General features: G+C 41.4%; 1 protein-coding gene across 6 annotated transcripts in view; it reads left to right on the forward strand.

Moving 5' to 3' along the window:
* PALLD (palladin, cytoskeletal associated protein) overlaps positions 1 to 26,672 on the forward strand; it is a 286,634-nt gene that overhangs the window by 217,608 nt on the left and 42,354 nt on the right. For all 6 annotated transcript variants that reach the window (XM_020805524.3, XM_020805526.3, XM_073001465.2 and 3 more), the window contains one exon: positions 24,384 to 25,073. In XM_020805524.3, coding sequence (XP_020661183.3) covers positions 24,384 to 25,073 — 690 coding nt within the window. The remainder of the gene's footprint in view (positions 1 to 24,383; positions 25,074 to 26,672) is intronic.

Here is a 26,672-nt window from a genome sequence, read left to right on the forward strand (position 1 = left end):
ACAAACTATAGCTAGAACAAATCAGCTTACCAAGTACAGTTATGAAAAGGGGTTTTTACATTTCTTTCTTGCACATGGAGAGAGAAAAAGAGAAGCACACGAACCAAAAATGTACACTAGTTTGCTTCTGTAATGATTAGAATTAAAGATTATATGAGATGCAATATGTCTCAATGGGTCGTTTTTCTAATTTCTGGGTCACAGTCGCCAGCTCTCTAATCTAAAATGAGTGTGTAATTAACAAGGCATCTATAAGAGTTATGGTGGGAAAAGAACATTAAAACTTTTTTAATGTTCTCTAGGACAGTTGTTGTTTTTCTATGTCATCAAATTAGAACTGACTTGTAGTGAACCTAATAGGGTTTTCAAGGTAGGTGAGGTATTTAAGGAGTGGTTTTACCAGTTCCATGCTCTAGTGAGTTTTCATGGTAGAGCTGGGGAATCTAATCCAGGTCTTCTGAATCTGAGATCATTACTTTATCCCCTACAGCATACTGTGTATGCCCTCTAGAATAATAGAACAGCTTCTCTTGTGATCATATCACAGTGGCAGATTTGAGCAGAGCTGAAGTTGAAAAATCTCTCCTAACTGTGTCACTCTTAAAGGCAGATCACTTCTTCATGTGCCCTCATTGACTCCTTTGTGCCATAAAAACTGAGCAGAAATTTGTTTGCTCAAACTACATCAGTGTAATTAGAAGGGGGACTTCGGGGACATTATTTTTCCTGTCCCTGCTTTTGGACTCCCAACAACCCTAGTCAGCATTATTAATGGCAAGGAAGAAATGAGAGTTGTGCGCCTACACAATCTGAAATGCAAGTTGTCAGTTCCTGTTGTGTCTGTCTTTTGTTTTGTTTTAACACAATGGCTTGCATTTTCGTCTGAATTCTAGTATTTCTGCTCTGCCATGGTTAGCATTTTTAGGTTGATTCCACATCTGCCTAAAAGCTTTTCTCGAGAGCAGTCATATGGATGATATTGTAGGCAGTCTACAAAACCCCAAACCAAGGAAATTCATTTGTTTGCTTTATGGTGGGGTATTTTATTCATTTATGTGTCTAATGATACTCCTAGTGCAATCCAAACTCAAAGATACACCACTTGTAATGGAATAGGCAGAAGCCTTTTGGGCCAACACAAATACCCATAGGTTGCCATAACTCCCTTCTGAGATATGCTGGCACAATTTTGATGCTGTCTGACATCAACAAACAGTAGAGCCACAAAAAGAGGGGAAGTGGAGTGCAGGAAGATCTGAGTTGTGAGAAGTCCAAACAGCTCTGAGCACAGACTCACAGCCGCCGTATTGACACAATTAGGCCATAATCAGGGTAGCCCTATATAGTTTCCAACATCTCTGACCTGAGTGGGGTTTGGATTCACCCTCAGCATGCCTAGTATCAGCTCAGCCAGCCCTCAGCCATCTTAGTTAAAATTGTGCCCTTCGTTATATGATCAATAGATGCATTTAGTTTGTTTTATGTCTGCCCCACCTTTAGAACTCCCAGGATTTCCCTATAGAAGTATAGGGGGAGACTAACTCACATTTTGATGTGGTGTATGGACTTACTCAGTTTGTTGTTTGCACAATATGATAAGAAGCAGTCATCTAAACAATAGCCTGAAATGAAGACAGACAGATTCAAGACAGTACTGATTCAGTGCTTGGAATGCAATTTCTCAGACCCAAAGCATTCATAGCTGTTCATGCTCAAGTCAGTGCATGCATGCTATTGCACCAGAAGTCTCCAGGTATGAAGTAAACCCCCAAGCAGAACCATGAGCCATTGCCAGTTGATGTGGCAGTTGCTTCTCTCACTAGTCAACTACTCTCCAAGCCCCTCAGCTCTTGTTAATTTGTTCGTTCGGTACATTTATATACTGCTTAGTGTGAAGCACTAAGTTTTAGTTTTAGTTTTCCTATAAGATTTGGAGGTCAAAGATTCCATCTTTAGTATTCCAACACCTGTGTTTGTCAGCACTTAAGTTCACTGCCGGTGCTCAGTGAGGGGGGAAAAACCATAGAGCTGTCTTCTAAAGCTTGTTTATAGTTTTCCTTCTTTGCGTTCCATGCCTGTACTAAAGATATAAAATCATTCCTTCTTTTAAGTAACCTAGAAATGTTTCATTCTCTGACTCTGTATTTGCTATCACTAATATATGTTCATTTCACCAAAAAGTATGCACCAGACAGGGCCATGAATAAATAGTGGCATGGTAAACAGATTGGACAGGTGCCCTTAAATATCCTTTCACTGCCCAGTATCTACTGTAGTTGTATAGCTCAATCTGCATCGTTGTTTAGTCGTGTCCGACTCTTCGTGACCCCATGGACCAGAGCATGCCAGGCCCTCCTATCTTCCACTGCCTCCCAGAGTTGGGTCAAATTCATGTTGGTTGCTTCGATGACACTGTCCAACCATCTCATCCTCTGTCGTCCCCTTCTCCTCCTGCCTTCACACTTTCCCAACAACAAGGTCTTTTCCAAGGAGTCTTTTCTTCTCATGAGATGGCCAAAGTACTGGAGCCTCAACTTCAGTATCTGTCCTTCCAGTGAGCAGTCAGGTTTGATTTCCTTTAGAATTGATAGGTTCGTTCTCTTTTGCAGTCCAGGGGACTCTCAAGAGCCTCTTCCAGCACCACAAATCAAAGGCATCAATTCTTCGGCAGTCAGCTTTCTTTATGGTCCAGCTCTCACTTCCATACATCACTACAAGATAAACCATAGCTTTGACTATGCAGACCTTTGTTGACAAGGTGATGTCTCTGCTTTTTAAGATGCTGTCTAGGTTTGTCATCGTTTTCCTCCCAAGAAGCAGGCATCTTTTAATTTCATGGCTGCTGTCACCATCTGCATTGATCATGGAGCCCAAGAAGGTAAACTCTCTTACTGCCTCCATATCTTCCCCTTCTGTTTGCCAGGAGATGATGGGACCAGTGGCCATGACCTTGGTTTTTTGGATGTTGAGCTTCAGACCATTTTTTGCACTCTCCTCTGTCACCCTCATTAAGAGGTTCTTTAGTTCCTCCTCATTTCTGCCATCAGAGTGGTATCATCTACATATCAGAGGTTGTTGATATTTCTTCCGGCAATCTTAATTCCGGTTTGGGATTCCTCCAGTCCTGCCTTTCGCATGATGTATTCTGCATATAAGTTAAATAAGCTGGGGGACAATATACAGCTTTGTCATACTCCTTTCCCAATTTTGAACCAATCAGTTGGTCCATATCCAGTTCTAACTTTTGCTTCCTGTCCCACATATACGTAGGTTTCTCAGGAGATAGATAAGGTGGTCAGGCACTCCCATTTCTTTAAGAACTTGCCATAGTTTGTTGTGGTCTCCACAGTCAAAGGCTTTTGCGTAGTCAATGAAGCAGAAGTAAATATTTTTGTGGAACTCTCTGGCTTTCTCCATGATCCAGTGCATATTAGCAATTTGGTCTCTAGTTCCTCTGCCCCTTCGGAATCCAGCTTGTACTTCTGGGAGTTCTCGGTCCATATACTGCTGAAGCTATCTTGTAGGATTTTGAGCATAACCTTGCTGGCGCGTGAAATGAGTGCAATTGTACGGTAGTTGGAGCATTCTTTGGCATAGTGGGAGTGATATCACTGGCTGTGGCAAATTACTGCCAATTAAAGATTTTATCTTTCACTATTCATGTAACTCGCATGCAATGTTTCAAAGCCATGCACTACCTGAAATTAAAAAAGAGAAACTCTTCAATTAGCAAGAGTCTGCTATGGCCAGTGACATCACTACCCTTGCCCAGGCACAGCCGTATAGCAGGATTCCAGCCACTGACATCTTAAATCTCAGGATTCTGTATTTACTGGTAGTACACCATGCTTTTAATAGAAATGAAGGAAGCTTTGTTTAAGAATACTTTATGTAAATAGGTAGGATGCAAACAAGGAAAAAAAGAAATTTTATGTTTATGCTCTAAAGCAGCCATTCTCAGCAGGAGACATATAGTGGGGGGCTGACACATTTGAAGGGGGCCACAGACTGGATATAATTCTTCTCATATCACTTTATAAGGTTCATTATGTGACTTATACAATCCTGATTCAGCCTATATTTCTTTCATATTGTCTTTATAGCCATTGCCAAAAACAAAGGTTGAGAATGGCTGCTCTAAAGCAAGGAAACTTTCACCCATCTCTCTGAAAATTCTCCTGCAAGCCATTTGGAGGAGTAGAGACGGTGTAAGGTAGTTGCCTTGTGCATCAGATGCTAGGGGCCAAAACCAAAGTTTTGGAGAAGAGATTTCCATGCTGATCTGCCATCACCGCACAACCTAAGCTGTCTTATAGTCTCCAAATGTTGTGGATGGTGTTGTCCGATTGCCTATGTTGAAGATGGATGCAACTGTCAGTACATCCGGCTTTCACATGTGAAATGGGAAGGGGTACCATCTTTTCCTTTGTCTCAGACAGCAATATATTCCAGGCTCATTCTAGCCATTAGCCATCCAAGAATCACTGATACTTTGTGCATATTTCTCATTAGTAGCCTAAATGAATATGGCCTTGAATGACCATTACACGAAGCATATAAACCTTTTAGAATTGATAAAAGCCATTACACTCATGCTCCTTTCTCTTCACATATGGAAAGCAGAGGAGAAATATGGAACTGTCTGCATAGAATATATTCCAAATAATAGCACACCACAGCAACATTCACAAAATGGACTATCAACCTTTTTCCATTCATTCATTTGTAGCAACTCATGTGGGAACTGGGTCGTACTGCTAAATACTGGTGAAAATATGTTAGGTCAGCCAGGAGTCAAAATTCACGATTTTCCCCTTCAATTATAAAACATACTAATCAAACTAACTTTCCTTTCTGTTGAGTTCATATTAATTCCAAGTTCAAAATTAAATTGCAACCAAAAAAGTAGATTAAAGAATATTCATCTTAGTATTCATAGTTCCAGGCTCTTAAGAACTAAATATCACCTGCAGGATTATAACAGCAGATGTAGTGAATGTTATGAAGTATTGCCTGGACAACACACAAATACAGATGCTATGCAGTGAGTTATATTTTTTAAAAAAATGCCCAATTTGAACTAAGGAAGAAATAATTGGATTTTTATTTAAGCTGTTCTTCTGTTGAAAAACTCCAGTATAGGCACAGTGGAGTTACAATTCAGCATTTGAAATCACTTTGATTTTCATTATGAGAAATAAATGGGACTTGCAATGGGACTTTGGCATGCTTAACTGTAGCTGAAAGATGGCTTGATGTGTCTCACATTCTGTGTTACAAATTTACCGTAGGATGCTTCAAAGAGCGGGATTTGAAGGCATGAAAATGCAATAAGACTTAAGTGTGGTTAACAGTGTGTCCAGCAATGTTGCCTGGATGTGACTCAAGCAGAAAGGGATGTATGGATGGCTGGGTAATGTGTTCTTATTTGGGTTCAGATACATTTGTAAAGTGTGTTTTCATCAAGACTGGATGTCAACATCAAAACCACAGGATGCCCTATGTTTTTGTTAGCCCTCGCTTGGCCTTCCCTTAATGACCACAATGGGAATTGTTCATCAACTGCTATTATTCATTCACAGAATTGAAACTGGGCCCACAGTGATATTGAAAAAACAATAATGAGAGTGAGGACTAACATTTGAAGACAAATTCACTTCCAATGTTGCCACTTCGCTAGCTTTATACCTACCTGTCTTTCACATGACATCTATTATGGCCCCCGTGTGTGTAAAAATACATAGGGAAAGGTATGAAGACTACATAATAAAATATTATTTCATTGGCACATTAAAATGATTCAATGTTGAGCATATTTAAATAATGTTTCTAGGGTTATCCTGATTCACTGCAACTCAGCAAAAACTAGATTGTGTTTTCAGTGGCGTAGTGTGTGTTGCCGGCTCCCAGAGTGTGGCAAGTACAGTATTGAAGGGCATGGGCCACATGCTGGCTCTGTGACACAACCCATGGGCAGGGCAGGGCATGGGGTGGGAGAAGCCCCCAGGTGGTGCCATGAAGTGGCCATGGAGCCACTCAAGGTCCACACTGGCAACAATGGTGGGCCCGGCACCTCTGGCAGCTCAGAATGCCAGGAGGGGGAAGAGGAGTGTGAAGAACAACTATGAGAGTGCACCAGGCAGGGTGGCCCATGCACCCCTAAGAATTTTGCACCCAGGGGTACCACCCCTGTAGCCTCCCCCCCCCACGCTACACCACTGTGTGTTTTGTATTCCATACCATTTGAAAATAGCTGCGCTATTTCCTCTCTGCATTTGGTGCCTTCCCTTCTATAGACTTCACACAGAACAGTTTGTGTGATGGGGCAAGCAAAAGAGCACCCATCTTTCACATTCCTCTTTTTCCTTCTTTGCGTCCATAGTTTGCGTAATACAGTCCATAGTTGAGTTTGGATAACAAGCTGTTGTTTATGATGATGTCCCAGGTGAGACATTATGTATGCTCAAGTAAGCAAACCATGTAGTTTTGCAGACAAATAACCACATGTGGCTTGAAATAGTGGTGTGTGTGACTGTCTCACTCCCTTTCCCTGGAGATGGTTTTTGATGTTGCATCCAGTGTTGGTTGCTTCAGTAGATGATCAAGGAAGTCCATGCAGTCATTTTTCTGAGATGTACTGATCAGTTGCATATGCCATTGCAACATATGTGTGTGAGTTTCATTTCACTATTTCCTAGTTTGTGGTCCTTCCTAGGAGTGGCACAGTGTCCTTTGCTTCCTGAGGTGGGGAGGGAAGTGGCATTGTCCCTCTCCACTGCTGCAATATGCCCAGTGCTGCTGCTGTGCAGCCACTGTAGCAGGAAAAAGAGGAAGGAAGACAAAGGAGAGGAGAAGTTTGGTAGTAGAGACTTCCATATTCCAGTCGCCACCTCCATTGCTTCCTTGCTTCAGCCAGCTCATTTAAACATGCCTAGTTCCAAGGCCAAGAAGAGGATGTAACCAAAAGAGCTGCCAGGTTTCGGCTACCCACTCTTACAGTGTATTGACTGTAAGGACTCAGGGAACTAGTCATTATTAAAATGGCTTGTGAAGAACTCATCTAGCTACAGGGCCAACAATTGGAACAAAGATGTTTCCCACTCAGGTGGTGGCCATCTTAGGTGACAGAAAGTCCATGGTGGCGCTCCACCGCCACCCCCAGCATTCCACTGCCTGAGGTGATTACTTCACTTTGTCCAATTGCCAGGACAGCTTTGGTTCTTTCAAAATTGTTTCAGTAGCACTCCAGGATGAAACCATATTTTGCGTTAAACTTGTCACCATCTTACATCTGTAACTTACGATTTCACACATAAGGCTGTTTTTCACATCATAAGCCAGAATTCAAGGGAATTGTGGCTTATTGTTTATGTACTAGTGAATGCTAACTGATTACTCCTGTTGCTAGCAGTCACAGCCACGCTAGCCACAGATCTTCATCCATGGCATGTTTACCATGATGTCTGAACCTAACACTCTTGTCATTTCCCCTTCAAAAGACAAGAACAATAAATCAAGACTCAACATGGAGTATTCCTGTGGTTTATAGGGAGTATGGGGGGAATTGTTGGATTCTGATGTCTTGATAAACAGCCAGAGATGGAGATTCAGTGGGTTGTTTATCTTTTCCTACTTTGCACTATGAACAATTGGGTATTATCCAACACCAGGTTGCCTTGTTCCCAGTGGAATGTGGTTATGGAGTACTGCTGATTACTACTTTGTACTATCTCTCATAAACAGTTACTAATAGGAGTTAAAGGTTTACAAATAGTGTAGCTTTGTATTCTTTGATGGGATCAATGGTTTTTCCCCTGAGTTTCTAGCTTCTCTTAGCCATCAGGTCAGTCAAGAGAAGTTCAAAGACGTTAAAAGTAGTTTTTGTCAGATTGATTAGTATAGAATGGGGGTGAGTTAGCTTAGGGGCCCAGTGTCCCCCAACATGAGTCTCAATGAACCTTTTCTTTAAAAAGATTAAGACAATTCTGGAAGTGGCAAGAAGTCAGTTTCTCTCTTGGCAAAAATTGTGATTTTTAAAATATATATATTAGGGAGGGGATGCAGATTGTTTAAAAGGTAAATCTCTGTTCTTGAGGGCTTCCAGGAGTGAGCATTCATCTTTTTTCACATCCTCCCTGTAGGACGTATCTGGAGGCAACGTCCTCCCCATCCCTGACTCTGTAAATCAGTGTGTCTTATGGGTCACTTAGTTCCCATCCCACCACCTAGAGATTTTCATCACTGCAACCATACTGTAGATTTCTTCCAAATCTTCAGTGATGTGTGTGTGCAAAGTAGGCTTCCTCATCCTGATGCCCTTTAGATGTGCTAGGGATAATTGTAGTTATAAGTCCAGCACATCTGGTGGGAACCAGAGTGTCTTAGTAACAATAAACCATGAATGTTTTTCTGCCCCAACATATTCATCAGAAGGGCAGTAGGTGAGATTTCCTGTGATGTGAAGGTCATGTTTCCAGTCACCCTGTCCTAATTTGTCTCCTTGTCCCTACATGTTGAATAGGTTCAGAGGTGTTCTGCTCACTTTCAGTAGACTGCATTTTCAAAATCACAAGGTATTGGAAGGCCACTTCTGTTGTATTGTTTTGTTTTGTTTTTAAAAACTATTTCCAGTCTGAAACAAGCTTGGAGAGAATAGCCTTTAAATGTCCAGTCACATCAAAGTGGTACAATTGGTTATTTTTACAATAACAGTGGTTTTTTTCTGACAAAGGAGCACAATTTACCTTCCGTTGTTACACATTACCATTCATAGAACTGGCCTCATATCTCCTTTAATGCCAAAACCTATGGCAAAAGAGATCACTTACATCCAACAAAATAAATCTATTCATGGCTGGTGCTAAGAATGCAAGTTAAGGAAGAGCATGCAGGTTTGCCTGCATTTGCTTAGCACTTTCCAACGGAAGAACCTTGATTTTCTGAAAACAGCATTATAAACTCATTGAGTATCTTAATATGGCAGTTGGGTAGTGACAGGTTAATTCTGATATGTTCAGTTAAAGTTATCAATAAAATAGTCTGTCTCTTGATTGCATTTTTTACAATGTTTTTAATTGTTGATCTTGCCCAGCTACAATTTTATCTACCAGTTGAGTTCACTGTATGTGATGGTGTTGTTGCTCTGCAGTCAGGTCATGGTGATTACAGATGTTGCGCCAGAGAAGAGCAGATGAAATGCCTAGGTTGGGTTGATGCCATTAGAGAGAGAATAGGTTCCTTGCAGGTAGTAAGGAGCCAGTCTAGCTGTCCATGATGAAACACCTGTCCCACAATGGCATCCTGCTTTCTGTTTTCCAGAGAATCTGATTAGTTCCAGAAGCAGATCTCCATTGCATAACTTCAAGGCAATTCCCTATCACTCCTGCTTTTGAATATCAGGGTTAGACTAAATTAGGAAGCAACCATTAATTTGGGAGCAAGAGGAAGCAGCCTTAAGTTCTTTGTTCTGTAGATTGTTGACATTCTTCCTACTGAACCCTTCCCTCCAGAATGGACTGATTTCCATTGTCCCCTATCAACTTTTCCTCCAGCAGAAAGAGCTTCTTTGCCCTTCCTAGTATAGTGAAGAGCAGTCATTACAGCTGCATATCTCTGATGTTTCATCAGTTGCTAAACAAGAACCACTGGTTCCTTTAGCTATGACCTGGCTCAACCCCATCACAGGTTTACACAAACTGGTCAATAAATTGTTTGCTTATCTGATCCATATTGCCATTCATATCCAGTGTTCCATTAGTCTGTTTTGAATAACACCTTTTCCCTCCTGAGTTTGATTTATGATGTGGGGGCTGGCTTAAAAGGCCGGTTTGCCTCTTTTAAACCTTCTTCCAGACTTGAAGCAGCTTCACGCAATACTTTCTGAACAAGTGACAAAAGGATACCAGATATGCTTGTTTTTGGTGGTTCATGATGAGGAGAATCTTGTAACCCACCTGCCCCAGAAGGGGACCTGGGTCCTTGCTGACTTCCTCCAGCCCGATCATAATTTGTAGGTTCCCTGTGAGTGTAGCTAGGTGAAGTAACATTTCTCTCATGAGATGTCTCCTTGTTTTTTTCTATTAGGTGTTGCTGTATCATCTTTAATGCCATTCCAAAAATGTCCTTTGCATGCAAATCCAGTGACCAGGGCTTTTCTGAACCATGATCATGGGAACTTGGGGTCGCAACCTTGCTCTCCGAATTAAGGGACTGGCGCATGCTGTTCGTGCTACTTTCCAATTTATCCTTGATCTCCTGACGTGCCTTTTGAACAACCATGGAGCAAAGTTTGTTGACAATGGAAGGGTCTTCAGGGCTCCCTGTCCGACCAGAAGAAGCAGTGATCAGTTTGTCAGATGAGATGGTATAGGGCTGATATTTACGAGAACCACTTGCAGGTGTTAGTGCATGCTGAAATCCGATTGCATACTTCTGAAGATCATTACTTAGCCAACTTACCACATTCAGTTCCTCAGAGGAGCCTTGCTTGAAAAGGCAGACTGCACCTTCAGTGTTATTGGGATTGTTTCGCTCGTTATCTTTTATTACAATTACTTCTTTCTCCTCCAGATTCCCCAGGTCAAGATCAGTGTATCCTCTGTGATTTTTGTCCTTTGTAGTTAAGCTGGAAACATCAACAAAACAGATCATTTTACGGTCCTGTTCTTTCTGTCCTTCAGGGCTGTAGTGGTTTACTTTGCATACAGCTGCCTGACTTCGTAACCAGTCAATTTCTTGAGCCATTTTTGTTGGATTAAGGTGGAGCTGCATGCAGGGCCATAGAGTGGGGTGATGTTCTAGTTGAGCAGCTTTGATCCTGCCAGACTCAAGATATTGCCTCCTCTCTTAGCTTCCCATGCTCTCCCACTGGCAGATGAGATTTTCACTTGTGTAGACAAGTGGGTTTCCATGACAGTGGTGATGTCATAATGCATCGGTGTCACCAAGCAACCAGTGATGTGTTTGGATGGTGCTTTAGGAGGGGCCTAGAACAAAGAGCAGAATTATTTTCACAGAAAAATACTGGAGTTTTTGTTTTTAAAAGGGATTGATCCACAAGGCTTTCAGGATTATGGGCGTAGAATGTACCTGAAAACTTCATATTTCAGCCCCTGCCCTAAGATTGTCTGGAAGAAAGACTATTAAAAACCTAGACGAAAAGATATTCATCAGTGGCCACAGCCCTACTTCTAATCTACACTTGTGTTAAGTGTTGGTGACAGATTAACAAATGCATAGCTAGGTTTTTATCTGATTCTGTAATCAGATATGTGCTCCAGGACACAATCAGCACCTCATTAATGAGCAGCAATTTGCTGTTAAGACTATGTGATCTCGCTAGCACAAGTGTAGGAAGAGGTTTCTTGTTAAAGATTGCATTTTTTAAAATTTTGAATTAATTGTTCTAGAATAACTACCACCTGGAGTGATGACTCTTCATCTGCAGCAGTTGGATTTTGAATCACAAAGGTAGCTAGCTGCTTAGAATAATTAACCTAGTTCTATTTTTAATTAGTAAGGCAAGTTAGAATTACCAGTCTGTTTATTGAAGAGAGTGAGTAGAAGGAGGATTCCATTTCTTTACCATGCTCCAAACAGCCAGCAGAAGCTCAGAGTACCTCCTCTGCTGCATGAAAATGAGTAAAATATTACAGAAAATTGATATAGTCCTCCATAAGTGATCTTGCATGCTTCTTAAAAGACATGGTTCCCTCACTTTTAATTATTTGTGTAACAGAAAGAATTATATTGAGTGAAGCTTCTTCCATTATAGCCAAGGGTGCGGATTATTGAGAGTCACAAAATGAAGATTGCTTTGACTGTAATATTCTTCCTCCTACTCCTGTGCCTTAAGGGAGCAGGAGTTGTACCATTTGTCTGATTCACTGTGTTTGGCAATATTGATTGCAGGAGCAGAATGCAATCTTTTGATAGAAGACTGAAAATTTGTGTTAATAATGTAGCTGAGTTGAGATTTCATTACTTACTGAATTTTAAATTTAAGCAAAGCATTGAAGCCCTAGATGAGTTGGCTAAGAATTTGACAAACATACAGATATTTCTTTGAGTCACTTGATTTGACCAATATTTTTGTGTTAAAAATTAAGATCTGGATGAGCTGGTGCTGGACATTATTACTACTTGATTTTGATCAATTGCAGGCAAGTTGGACCTGGTTTTGATCCAAGACATGCATGATCAAAGTGTGTCCCTCCAGGTGATGTTGGACTTCAGCTGTCAGCAGCCCTACCCTGTAGCTGAAATCTTGTTTAGTGTAGTAAGCTGCACTAAAATACACCCACTGGATTAATGAGATTTAGTCTGTCCACTTCTCTGTAATTTTCCATTGATTCAAATGGGCCTACTCTAGTTGTGACTTACTTTAGCATAGTAAGTCACAACTAGAGTAGACCCATTCAGATCAATGGAACCTATGGAGGAGTTGACTCATCAAATCCCTGCAGATTTCAGCCAATATATCTGCTGGTGAAGAATGCTTGGAACGGCAGCAACATCTGGAGGGCCATGTGTTGTATTCAACTTACTTGATGGGGAGAAAAAGAATAATATAAAGTCACTAGAGCTTGGAAGAATCATGGAAAGAAAGAAAATGTACTGAGCTGGTGGAAGATGTATAAATGGAAACCAGATTGTGCTGCAACTTTTTGTTTCATGCATTGAAGAGACAGTCACTTTCATGTAGATATGCTGTGCTAAGTATATGGGGCAAAATGCAATTGAGATCATTAATTTTAGTTAATAGAGAAGGGGGGCAGAATCTTACTTGAGCAGAAACAGCAAAGTGTCTTGTATACAAATTTTATTTGTTATAAACTTTTGTGGTCTATAGCCCATTTCCTCAGATGCATGAAGGATGGCTGTAGTACATGAAAGCTTACGCCAAATAAAACCTCTAGTTAAGCTTTGGCAAGACCCTGTATTGATTTGCTAGAACAGGCTTAATATGGCTGCCTGTCATCCTTTTATAGGAGAAGAAGAAAGGGATAGAAAAATATGGAGGAGCAAAGTGCATCAGAAGGCAAGATAAAAACAATCAAACACAGGTTCAGTTGTGCTGAAAATGGAGCATCTGCCTCTCAGAATTCCCAAATACATATATTTACATTACATCCAAGAGCAGACTTGAAGTGACCAGAAAAATTCAGAACTTGTTTCCACTTCAAGATTGGAGTCCCAGCCCTTTCCCTTTGTTGAAGGCACAATGTTTTATCGAAGAGAGACTTTGTTGTTTATTAATTTAAGTTTTCTGTTGTTTTCGGAGCCTTGCAGGCAATTTCAGCACATTTTATGGCAGCCTTGGGTACAAATGCACTATAATGTATTCAGGAAAATTGAGTTGTATCTTTTCTTTCCCTTGTTGTGATCTAGATTTCAGTTCCTGTAAGCTTGGCTATTAAACCCAAGCGAATACTTGCAACTGTTCAGTATTAGTGTTTCTAATTCAAGTTCTTCTCTTTTTTTCCCTATGCCTCTCCTCCTTGATTATTTTAAGGAGTGTGTGTAAATGTCCATAATGTTACAGTGATATGAAAAAATGTTTCCTGTAAGTGAAATAATTGCTTAGAGATACTGTATATTCTCGCCCAGTGCTGGCCTTATCACCATTTCTGGTTTCTGCTAGACAAACATTAACAAAACAAAACTGGAAAACAGGCATGAAGGCTGCTGTGTTTCACAATGATAAAACTAGGGAGCTGGTAACAGCAGAATTAAAGCAGGATATCCTTATAATGAGTTTCCTTTAATATAGCTGGAATGTCTTTTGTCTTCTCAAAAAATGACTTTTACTGTCAGAATATTTTGGGTGATTTTCACCGTATGGTTGCAGCCCAACACACACAAAAAGATGACCTTGGAATAATTTAACTACATCAGTTTAAGCTCAGCTATACCTAGACTGCATCATTTTTCAATAGCAATACACCTAAGAGTGACTTCTAATAATTTCTCTAAAATAGCTTTATTATTTCTTACACTTAAAAAAAGACTGTTAATAATTTTATTTATCTCCAGATCTGTAATCAGCAAATATATGCTAGACAGGAGAGGATTGTTTAAAACCTAATAATGTGATTCTTCTTTATGAATAAATTTCCCTGCTAGCTGAGCTCCTGAAGTCTGTTTGTGGTTATATTCATGTAAATTCGTCTTGAACTCATTGCCCGGGATCCTTTTTTTGTCACACCACCTGTGAAGTGAGCCATAGTACAATAGTTTGACATTTTGTCTCCTGCACAACAAAACACCTAGGACCTCCTCCCGGCATCATCTCCAGCTAATAACAAACAGGATCAATCCCACTTCACTCTCAGTGGGTTTGTGTGGGTTTTTTTCTTTTGATCCCTCTTGCATTCAGCAGGAACTCACTGTAACAAAGCTTGTAATCTTTATTATACCTTTGCAGTTTGCATATAAATATATCCATTGTATTAAAATCCAGCTAAACTGAATTTACTTTGAAACATGGAAGGCATTCATTTCTCCAATTATGCAGTCTCATCTGATCTCATAAGAGGACATTTGCAGCCATTGGAAGCTCTGCAGATTTAAGTCATTTCCCCGCTATTGCTCCTGTGCATAAATTCAGCAAGATGTAATTCCAAATCTGTCAATTTTGAATGGAATTGTTGTGTCTTATATACATCAGGTGGCTTGCTAACCTCAGGAGCAGCTCGGGAGGCACAAGCACAGTAAGCTCTACCATTAAGCAGAGTGAGAAAAGCAGCTCAAATGACAAGTGCTGGGGATAGCAATAATACAGTCAACCCTCGACTTACAAACGGCTCTAGTTACAAACATTTCGACTTACAAACCACTCTGAAAGAAAAATATTGACTCGACCTGCACAGTTAGATTCGAGTTACAAACCGAAAAAAACACACAGGACGAACCAAAAGGGGGGGGGAAGTGAGAGAGGCATTCTGGCTTGCAAAGCCTGGGTCAATTAACACAACATGCTTTAAAACATGCTTTAAAATTGGCTTCGTTGAAAAAAAAATATTTCAAAAGTGCTTTTAAAACTGTTCCCTGCCTCCCCCTCCTTTCCTGAACTTTTCTTGACCTAAGAAAAAAACAAAAAATATATCCCCCTCTAGTGGCAGAAAGCGGAATAGCAGCTTCCCATTAGTTTCTATGGACGGAAACTAGCAGATACGGATTAAATGGTTTTCAATGCATTCCTATGGGAAATGCAGATTCGACCTACAAACTTTTCGACTTACAAACTGCCTTCCAATACGGATTAAGTTTGTAAGTCGAGACCCCACTTGTAATCCTATGTGCCATATCCCCCTTAATCATCATCTTGGAACTGTGGAGCTGGAAGGGACCCTATGGATCATTGAGTCCAGCTCCTCTCAAAAGAGGCACAGTGGGGAATCAAACCCCCAACCTTTGGCTCCACAGCCAGATGCGTAAATCCTTGAGCTAACTGGCCTGTTGCCCCGAGGTGTAATGGTGCATGCTAGGCCATTCCTGTTATTTAACCAGCAACCCACTTAGCTTTTGAATGGGAGGGGACACCATGTCCTTTACCAAAGATAGCAAAAAAAAAAAAAAAAAAGGCTTTGGACATCTCTGGCCAGGTATTTCATATGGAAAAATCTATTTGAATGGCCCCCAAATTCTGTTAAAGAATTTTTAAATTACACATAGCAGAAATTTATAAACATTACTATTTTTTTTAAAAAAAATACGCTTCAGTACTCATAACTGTGCAGTAGTTGAAGTTTATATTTTAAAAAAGGATATTCAGGGTGTGCAATTAACAAAAGAGCACAAATATTCTAATGGACCAAGGATAGACTGCCAGAATGTAGAACATTTTCAGTGTTTGACTCATGCAGTGTTCTGGGAAGTTGATGGGAAAACTGCATTCCTGCATGCATCTGTATACCTTGCCTGATGTGAATCCTGTCCTCTCAATTGTGCAACATCACTTATCTTGCAACATTAATCATGTAAATGGTATATTTAACTTAGCCTTGGTTAAAATCACTGTCTGGAATAACTGTATATTTAAGGCTGACTGTGGCTTGTATGCATGAGTGAGCACACATAATATGCTGATGTTCCATGGTTTCAAAGAATATGTACAATAGATAGAGTCATTGAGCTACTGGTTGTGGTGCAGGTGGCTGTCTTATTTTCAGAGGAAGAGAATTGAAGGGTCCTTCTGCTCCTGTTTGATTGACAGTGTGGTTTTTCCAAACAGAAGTCTCCAGCTGTGGTTCTGGACTGTTTTTGCTCCGCAGTTTCTTGTAACTGTTACTTGCCCTATTCAGTTGTTTGTTTGCAGCTCATCAGTTCACATGAACAAAGCACATAACGCAAATGGAACAACTGTGAAACAAGGTCTCTAATTCACTTTTTTTACAGCAGTTTGCTTTCAGTCCAGCTTCTTTCCTGTGTACTGTCATTGTCCTCCCATCTATTTCATTTGACTGCTGTGTTGGATTAACTGGGCTATTCTCTATTATGCATATGCAAGTAAGCTTGAGTTCCATTGCTTTGTCCTTCCTCATATTCCAGATGTGGGAAATTGTCTCCATGGAGTCTTCATAAGCCAGGTGCATACATAACTCTTTTGAAACATGTATTTTCACTTCCCTTTTCTGGTTTGAATCCCTTCATTCTTTTTCCTTGTTGTTTGAACTGTGGTTTCTTCTTCGTGGTCTCTGTGAATACACACTAATGGGTTAATTCTGCGCCTGCGCAGAGATCTCCGGAATATTCTAGACTAGAGCTTTCTGCTAATCTAAATAGAACAGCCCCCCTCCCATCCATGAGGTCCGCCCACCCTCCAGGCACCTCAGTTTTTTTTAACACAGCTGCATGAGGTCTCCTCCTTAGAGCTGCTCCTCTTTCGCCATCGCGATTCCTATAAAAGAACATTTTTTCTCCTTTAGGACAATTTTCTCTTTCTCACTGCCAACAGTAAGAGACTATTTCAATGCCCCCTTCCCCTTTCCCCCCTCATTTTTCCCCTTCCCACCATTTATGGCAAAGAAGCCTCCCCCATTTAAGAAGTTCGTCAAGTGCTTCAATAAGATCTCTCTCTCAGATGGTCATAAATATTGTCTTTTCTGCCTGGGGGAAACCCACCAGGCTTTCTCCTGCCAGTTTTGTAAAAACTTTACAAAGCAGGCTTTGAAACAGAGAGCAATGGTTACGATCCTATCTTTGGGAAGAATCACTTTAACCTCCGGCCATGGACACTCCACCCATTGCTGAGTCATCTTCACACCCTTCCACTTTGACTGCTACTTCTCCGACTACTTCCAAGGCTTCTCTCAGACCGAAGCATAAATCTAAGGCACCCCCATCTATCAAACCAGTTTCAACATCACCATCCATCTCATCTTCTAACTCTACCAAACAGAAGAAGAAGAAGAAACCACCTTCTCAGGCGCGAACCACCCCAGTACTTGATCCCCTCGGTACAGGATCAATCTGCGATCCGCATCATGCGCTGATCCCATCTGCTCAGCCTGAATCTCCACTGGCTCAACTCCCGGTTTCATCAGTCGAGGCCGATTTGACCATGGTACCATTATCTCCGCATTCGAGGCCACCTTTGACTCATCGCTCCATGTCCATGGGCAAGTCAGATTCAGCCTCTAGGGTACTGCAACGTCCTCTACCACATAAGAGGCAAAGGAAGGAACGACATACCTCCCATAGTACCGATGTGGATAGACCCACTACACCTACTGGGTCTCTTCCATCCCAGGAACAATCCCGAAGGCACAAACATTCAAAGAGGGCCAAACTCTACCAACCCAAAGAGTATTATGACCCAATCTACAAACAATCCCAATTCCAGACTCATCAGTACCACCCCTCTGAAGCCGATTACTACTGGGATCGTCATTTCTGACACTGATATTATTACGATACGGACACTTTATCCTTATCCACATATTCACGGTACAGACATCAGTATTGAGATGGATAAACGCTGTTCCCGGTCCTCATTCTTACAACATGCCCAAGCCAACATAGACATCACTGTTTCAGTAATGTATACATGCTACAAATTCCAGCTCAATCTAGGACTACTCTATTTGGGACTTTGTCCTGCCAGGTGATCACAAAAATGTGTCAGAGGCAACACATATGGAATGTGTTCAGCTTCCCCTCCTGCCGTGCACAAAGGGTCTAGGACTCACTGCAGTACAGGAGTGTACTCAGGACACAGGCTCTGTAGACCTGGATCTTGGTATATGTCATCAGCTTCTTATTAAGCCATACTCTCTTTGTGAGTCTAGAGAACATGGTAGCTGCTTTGCCAATGCGTTTATCCAGCTCGACATCTAGGGAGAGTGTGTCAGAGATCGTTGAGCCAAGGTACACAAAGTCACAAACAACCTCCAATTCTTGTGTGGAGATGGTAATAGAGGGAGGTGAGTCCACACCCTGGCCCATGACTTGTGTTTTCTTCAGGCTGATTGTTAGTCCAAAGTCTTGGCAGGCCTTGCTAAAACGATTCATGAGTCGTTGGAGGTCTTCAGCAGAATGGGCAACAATGGCTGCATCATCGGCAAAGAGGAAGTCCCGCATGTTATGAAGGCTTCCACATAATTTCATTAGGAACCCTATTAGCCAAACAGACCTGATACAATTTTTTTTTGGGGGGGGAGGGATGGAATCTACCAAGTGGTTTGACTGTTCCTATTAAAAGGAACAGAAAGTGTAGGGGGCCTTGCCATTTTATATCAATCAGGTCCCAGTGGATTGTGCCCCATAAGTAAATCTTAAATGGTTTCCATTGGTCACAGGGCTGCTGTCTCAGAAACCTCCTGTGCAAAAGAGGACTTGATTCCCTTAATTTAGTAACCATGATAGACCTTAAGCTCACTGTACAAAGAGGAGTGTGCCTTCCTCTGTCTCTGGGTTTGTTGCCTTCAGCACATGGATGGTGATGAGTCTAAACAGAAGGGCTTCCATTTTCTATGGAGATCCCCACATGAAACAGCAACTTGGAAAGTCAGGGTTCGAATTCATGGGAAGAGACCCCAAAAATAGCAGTATTTTTTTGTTCAGACTCCTTATCTGCAAGTTGTTCAGGGTGATCAAAGTGATACCAGTAGACACTGAGCCAGAGTATTCCCTCAGTTGTTAGGTGAGTATTTGTTGTTGTTTAGTAGTTTGGTCATGTCCGACTCTTTGTGACCCCATGGACCAGAGCACGCCAAGCCCTCCTGTCTTCCACTGCCTCCCGGAGTTGGGTCAAATTCATGTTGGTAGCTTCGATGACACTGTCCAACCATCTCGTCCTTTGTCGTCCCCTTCTCCTCTTGCCTTCACACTTTCCCAACATCAGGGTCTTTTCCAGGGAGTCTTTTCTTCTCATGAGATGGCCAAAGTACTGGAGCCTCAGCTTCAGGATCTGTCCATCCAGTGAGCATTCAGGTTTGATTTCCTTCAAAATGGATAAGTTTGTTCTCTTTGCAGTCCAGATGACTCTCAAGAGTCTCCTCCAGCACCAAAATTCAAAAGCATAAATTCTTTGGCGATCAGCCTTCTTTATGGTCCAGCTCTCACTTCCATATATCACTACTGGAAAAACCATAGTTTTGACTATTTGGACTTTTGTTGGCAAGGTCATGTCTCTGCTTTAAGATGCTGTCTAGTTTTGTCATCAATTTCCTCCCAAGAAGCAGGCGTCTTTTAATTTCATGGCTGCTGTCACCATCAGCAGTGATCATGGAGCCCAAGAAGGTAAACTCTCTCACTGCCTCCATATTGTCCCCTTCTATTTGCCAGGAGGTGATGAAGCCAGTGGCCATTATCTTAGTTTTTTCGATGTTGAGCTTCAGACCATTTTTGAGCTCTCCTCTTTCACTCTCATTACAAGGTTCTTTAATTCCTCCTCACTTTCTGCCATCAGAGTGGTATCATCCGCATATCGAAGGTTGTTGATATTTCTTCCAGCAATCTGAATTCCGACTTGAGATTCCTCCAGTCCAGCCTTTTGCATTATGTATTCTGCATATAAGTTAAATAAGCTGTGGGACAATATACAGCCTTGTTGTACCCCTTTCCCAATTTTGAACCAATCAGTTGTTTCATTTCCAGTTCTGTTGCATCCTGTCCCACATATAGATTTCTCAGGAGATAGATAAGGTGGTCAGGCACTCCCATTTCTTTAAGAACTTGCCATAGTTTGTTGTGGTCCACACAGTCGAAGGCTTTTGCGTAGTCAGCGAAGTAGAAGTAGATGTTTTTCTGGAACTCTCTAACTCACCATAATCTAGCACATATTAGCAATTTGGTCTTTAGTTCTTCTGCCCCTTCGGATTCCAGCTAGTTGGAGCAGTCTTTGGCACTGTCTGTCTTTGGGATTGGGATGTAGACTGATCTTTCCAGTCCTCTGGCCACTGCTGAGTTTTCCAAACTTGCTGGCATATTGAGTGTAGCACCTTAAGAGCATCATCTTTTAAGATTTTATATAGTTCAACTGGAATGCCATCACCTCCACTGGCCTTGTTGTTAGCCAAGCTTTCTAAGGCCCACTTGACTTCACTCTCCAGGATGTCTGGCTCAAGGTAAGCAACCACACTATCTGGGTTGTCCGGGACATCCAGATCTTTCTGATATAATTCCTCTGTGTATTCTTGCTACCTCTTTGTGATGTCTTCTGCTTCTGTAAGGTCCTTACCATTTCCCCTTTATTATGTCCATCTTTGCAAAAACTGTTCCTTTAATATCTCCAGTTTTCTTGAACAGATCTCTGTTTTTTCCCTTTCTATTATTTTCTTCGATTTCTTTGCACTGTTCATTAAGAAGGCCTTCAGGTCTCTCCTTGCTATTCTTTGGAAGTCCGCATTCAATATTCTGTAACTTTCACTATCTCCCTTGCATTTTATTTCCCTTTTCTTCTCTGCTATTTGTAAGGCCTTGTTGGACAGCCACTTTGCTTTCTTGCATTTCCTTTTCTTTGGGATGGTTTTTATTGCTGCCTCCTGTACAATGTTACGAGCCTCCATCCATAGTTCTTCAGGCACTCTGTCCACCAAATCTAGTTCCTTAAATCTGTTCTTTACTTCCACTGTGCATTCATAAGTGATTTGGTTTAGATTATACCTGACTAGCCCAGTGGTTTTTCCTACTCTCTTCAGTTTAAGCTTGAATTTTGCTATAAGAAGCTGATTATCAGAGCCACAATCAGATCCAGATCTTGGTTTTGCTGACTGTATAGAACTTCTCCATCTTTGGCTGCAGAGAACATAATCAATCTGATTTCGGTATTGCCCATCTGGTGATGTCCATGTGTAGAGTTGCCTCTTGTGTTGTTGGAAAAGAGTGTTTGTGATGACCAGCTTGTTCTCTTGACAGAACTCTTATTAGTCTTTGCCCTACTTCATTTTGAACTCCAAGGCCAAACTTCCCTGTTGTTCTTTTTATCTCTTGATTCCCTACTTTAGCATTCCAATCCCCTGTAATGAGAAGAACATCTTTCTTTGGTGTCAGTTCTAGAAGGTGTTGTAGGTCTTCATAGAATTGATCAATTTCAGCATCGGTGGTTGGTGCATAAACTTGGATTACTGTGATTTTGAAAGGTCTGCGTTGGATTCGTATTGAAATCATTCTATCATTTTTGAGATTATATCCCAGTACAGCATTTCCCACTCTTTTGTTGACTATGAGGGCTACTCCATTTCTTCTACGGGATTCTTGCCCACAATAGTAGATATGACAATCATCTGAATTGAATTTGCCCATTCCCATCCATTTTAGTTCATTGACGCCCAGGATGTCAATTTTTATTCTTGCCATCTCCTTTTTGACCACATCCAGCTTCCCAAGATTCATAGATCTTACATTCCAGGTTCCTGTGCAGTATTTTCCTTTGCAGCATCGGACTTTCCTTTCACTTCCAGGCACGTCCACAGCTGAGCGTTCTTTCAACTTTGGCCCAACCACTTCATTAGCTCTGGAACTACTTGTACTTGACCTTTGCTCTTTTCAGTAACATGTTGGATGCCTTCTGACCTGAGGGGCTCATCTTCCAGTGTCATATCTTTTGGCCTTTTGTTTCTGCCCATGGGGTTTTCTTGGCAAAGATACTGGAGTGGCTTGCCAGTTCCTCCTGCAGGTGGATCGCATTAATCAGAACTCTCCACTATGACCTGTCCATCTTGGGTGTCCCTGCATGGGGTAGCTCATAGATTCTCTGAATTACTCAAGCCCCTTTGCCACAACAAGGCAGCAATCCAAGATCTTTGTTGGACCGAAGATTTGTTGGGGATGCAAGATATTCACAACCAAATAGGTGTGTGTTTGTTCATATCATTCTTGTTTGACATAGTTATTTAACTATGTGTAGTTACATAAAAATCAGTACCAATAATTTCAGAGGGCTTTATTTTTGGGTAAGTGCACTTTGGACTGTGTGGAACAGGAATGGCCTGTGAAGTCTTTGGACAGATTTCACTTTGGTGGGTCTGCATTTGGACATCTCAGTAAATCATAGAAGGATCATGAAGAGGAGCTTCAAACCTGTTGCTTCCATGTTTTTTGAATTTCATTTTGCCATTTCAGTAGAAATCCAAAAAGTACAGTGAATCTTAACTGTAATTTGTCTGGAAGTAGTTGAAAAAAGTAATTATCATTAATTCCACTTAGAGGAGTTTATATTTAAAGAGAAATCAAGATGTAACTTTTTACTTGAGACTTTGTTGTCTCCAGAATGCCTTTTTAACCCCAGCATTATTTGGACAGGCAATTTGTCCATATATGGAACACCCGATTTAGAAATAGGGATGCTAGAACCTATACACTGTAGTGGTTACAGGTTTGTTTCCTGATTTCTTGTGGAATTAGGCAGTTTAACCAAGCATGGGTTTGCATATGTTTGTAGGGATATAGAGGACTGGAGTCGAAATGCAGTTCATATTTGCAAAGATAGCATTTGGTGCTCATTACTTCTTAGAAGGGAAACAAGGAATCTACTTTAATCCTTAATTATAGGAACTAGCTTTAATAAACTGCTGCATGTGATTGGAATAGAAACATATTAATCCAGATTAAAACTAGGTGAACTTTAAGACTTTTCTTTAAGACAAGACACCACTGTGGCAGCATAGAGAACCATAACTGAACCTTCATAAAGACTTGTCTTCTTTAGGCCAGCCATAAGTTTAATTGATTGCTTCTTTTGTTGGAGGCTATGCATTTTTATTGTATTGGTTATCTTTCTTTTTTTACATAGCATTCTGTAGTTTTTAACTTCAAGTTGGCTTTCTTTATCTGAACAATTATATAAATGTGGAAAATAATATACTGCCATCTACCAAGCAAGGCAGATGTGCTGGTCCTCCAAATGCAATTGGAGTGCAACTCACATCATATCATCCTTCACCTTTGGTTATGTTGGCTAAGGCTGATAGCCATTCATTGCAAACCATCATCATCAGGAAGGCTACAGATTCCCCACCTCTTTCATCTCTTCTATTGATAGGTAGAGTTTTGTAGAATGACTGCTTTTAAGAAAGAGATCACCTATCAATTTATGTAGTTAAAAGGATTAATGCTCCTATTCTTAAATATCAGCTTTCATTCCTTAAATGGGAGTTATCAAATTTGAGACGGTTCCTTTTTCTGTTTTCTTTTGCTTGTTTGTTCTAGAAATCCAAGACATTTAGGAAAGTAAAGTAGTGTACCAGTTAAGTGTGAGGTGTCAGCTAGTTCTATCTTGACTAGAAACCTGAGGAAGGCTGGGCAGGAATTGGGCATTCACAGAACCAGAGCTTGAGGAAGTTAGTTTCTGAACTACAGCTCACAGAATTCCCCGGGCCTTTTGGACTACAGTTCCCAGAATCCTTCAGAAGAATAATTTTCCAAGCTCCTGCTAACTGTTTGTAGTATTACAACTTTATTTACTAGGCTAACTATGTATGTGATGGCACATTCTGTCACGTGCTTTAATCTTTAGTAACAGAGTTTTATTTACTTTCTGGCATTTTCAAGGTTAGATTTCTTCTCTCAAATGATATAACTTTTCCAACATGAGCATGTTTTCCTGGAATGCTGGATTTTGCAAGAACGGATGATATTTGGCAGATAGGTGCTCTGAAATTAACTATTTTGTTCATCTGGGTTTATTCTGTATCTGTATACTTAGAGTTTTAAAATTATTTTATTTTTGTCTCTAGTTCTGGGACCATAGTTCCTAGACTCTCTCAGCCTAAATAAGGCCAGCTTAAGGGGACTTTTCAAAGCTATGGTTGCAATATTAAACATATTTTGTCTGCACAGGACTGAGAAGGTATTTATGTTGATCATACCCCTCACCAAACAAATGAAATCCCTCCTAATGCGGTTCTCCTTCTCTTTCTCCTCCTTCTCCTTCTATACAGGGACCCTTTGAGAATTCAGCAGTTACAGAACCAAATCCGGCTGGAAAAAGAAGCATCCCAGTGGTGTCAACAGCAGCAAGCCAGTTTCCACCAAAATCTGCCCTTATCTCCAACTTTCCCACCACCACCTTCATTCCAGGAGCCTGAGTCCACCCACTCAGTCCCTTCCAGCCCTGGGCAAATGAGTGTTCTCAATTCCCATTCAGCTCCCACCATGCAGTCATCCAGCTCCTTTAACTATGCCCGTCCTAAACAGTTCATTGCTGCCCAGAACATCAGCCCTGCCTCAAGCTATGTGACACCTTCCTCTGGATCTTCCACATCAAGTCTCCCATCCCCTATGTCCCCCACTGCATCTCAGAAACAGTTCGGCAGAACATCCGCTCCTCCTTTCTCTCAGCCATTTTCTCCTGAGGGGGAATACCCATGGTCTCCTTCCCCACCCCCTCCTCCTCCCCCTGTTTTTAGTCCAACTTCTACCTTCTCAGTATCTGATTCTTTTCCACTACCACCACCACCTCCACCTCCTCTCCCAACCTCTGTCCCTTCGCCCTCCCGTAGTCTCTCTCCAACATCTAGATTTTCAAACTCTGCCCAGTCACCAGCAGCCTTCCTCAGCTCCATGCTACCATCCCAGCCAGCTCCGGTCTCTGTAAATGCACTAGGACTCCCAAAAGGCATCACACCTCCGTAAGTATAAATATTTTATGGATTTATTTTTAAAAAAAAAAAATCCAGGCTTTAGCAAAGCTAAGCACTAGGAAGAGTGACAATGGTGGACCTTATAAGTTAAATGCATCTTGGTCATAACAAACATAACATGAGAGTCAAAGCCAATGTTAGGCAGAACTAGAGTCAAATCTGGCTCCCATTCACAGTCCCAATCAGAGTAGCAACAGCAGAGCCCTGCAGTACACTTCCTTAACTTTTAACTGAACTTAAGAATAGCCTTCTGTTCACTCTGAAGGTTCCTTGTGAATGCATCCTGTTCTGTGACCATTGTGTGAAACTGAGAATTCTACTGTTGTGTATGGGCTGGTGGCATTTAATGTAACACTGTCCTTGGAATGGCTTTGTGGGGTGGAATTGGCTGGGGCTACAACCAGCATTTCCTCTAAGGTGCAGGAGCACACAGGCATACCAATGTTGCATTGGGCATGGACAGCCAAGCCAGTGGTTTCACCCATTTTCTTCCAGTCACAGCCAGAATCCTGCACACAGGGGGCAGAGCCTCCATGCAGCACTCCAGAAAATTAGAGGAAATACTGAGTACAACTCATCATCAAATCTTGGAAGCCACCAAAGGAATTCAGGATTTTTCAAACATTGAAAGATTGTGATAGCCACTGATGCTAGAGGCACCTGTGGGCATTGGAGAGCAGAGCCATGGACAAGTATGACAATGACTCAGCAACCTGCCTCACTCTGACCTTTAGAGCTCTGCTTATTCAGGCACACCATGCTGTCCTTTATTGTTAATCAGCATTCCTAAAGTGACATCAAAGAGTACACATATATAGCCGTTACTCCAAACACATGCATCATTCATGGACTTCTGCTAGCATCCATTCCTCCAGCAGAAGCACTGGCCTCTTTTGGGCTGTTACCATTTCTTCAATTGTCAGATGTTGCTCTTTGTTGTCAGATGTTGCTGTTTGCACTGTGTGTGACCAGCTTCATTTTTGGTAACAGAAGGAAAGGATATTTACATTTGAGGGGCAGGAAGAATTGCAGTCTGCCAGTAGATCCCAGGCAGGGTTGCCCTTGATTCACAGTTTATTGCTCCGTTAAGGGGAGCCTTTAGGCACTACAGGAATAGGAGTGGCTGCAATAGTGCAGTGGTAAATTTGGAACTGCACTTGTTATCATGAGAATCTCCTTACCCAAGTCTCCTACTAAGGAGATGCAAATAATATCAGCAAATGAAGAGCGAGTCTTTGGTTAAGCTGATGGATTGCTCATTTGAGACCAAATCATCCTCACATATTTTGCGTTACAACACAGATACCTTGCAAGCAATATAATGTTTAATGGAAAGCCCATCACTTTTCCTGCTACTATAAGTATTCCAGCTAAGCTCCAAGGGAAAAACTGAGTCTGAGGGCAAGGGGATGGCAGAGAAAGTAATAGCCCCTGCCAAACAGAAAGTCCTGGGGCCTTGACCTTGTGAGCCCTGGCTTCACTGCATCGTTGAGTTTCTTCTTTTTACACTTGTTGGACTGTGATGAGGTTGGAGCATCTTAGTTATTGAGCAGAGATAGGCATGAACCAAACTAGAAACTGGAAAAC

The sequence above is a fragment of the Pogona vitticeps genome, chromosome 5 (genome assembly GCF_051106095.1).
Source record: "Pogona vitticeps strain Pit_001003342236 chromosome 5, PviZW2.1, whole genome shotgun sequence".
Taxonomy (NCBI): Eukaryota; Metazoa; Chordata; class Lepidosauria; order Squamata; family Agamidae; genus Pogona; species Pogona vitticeps.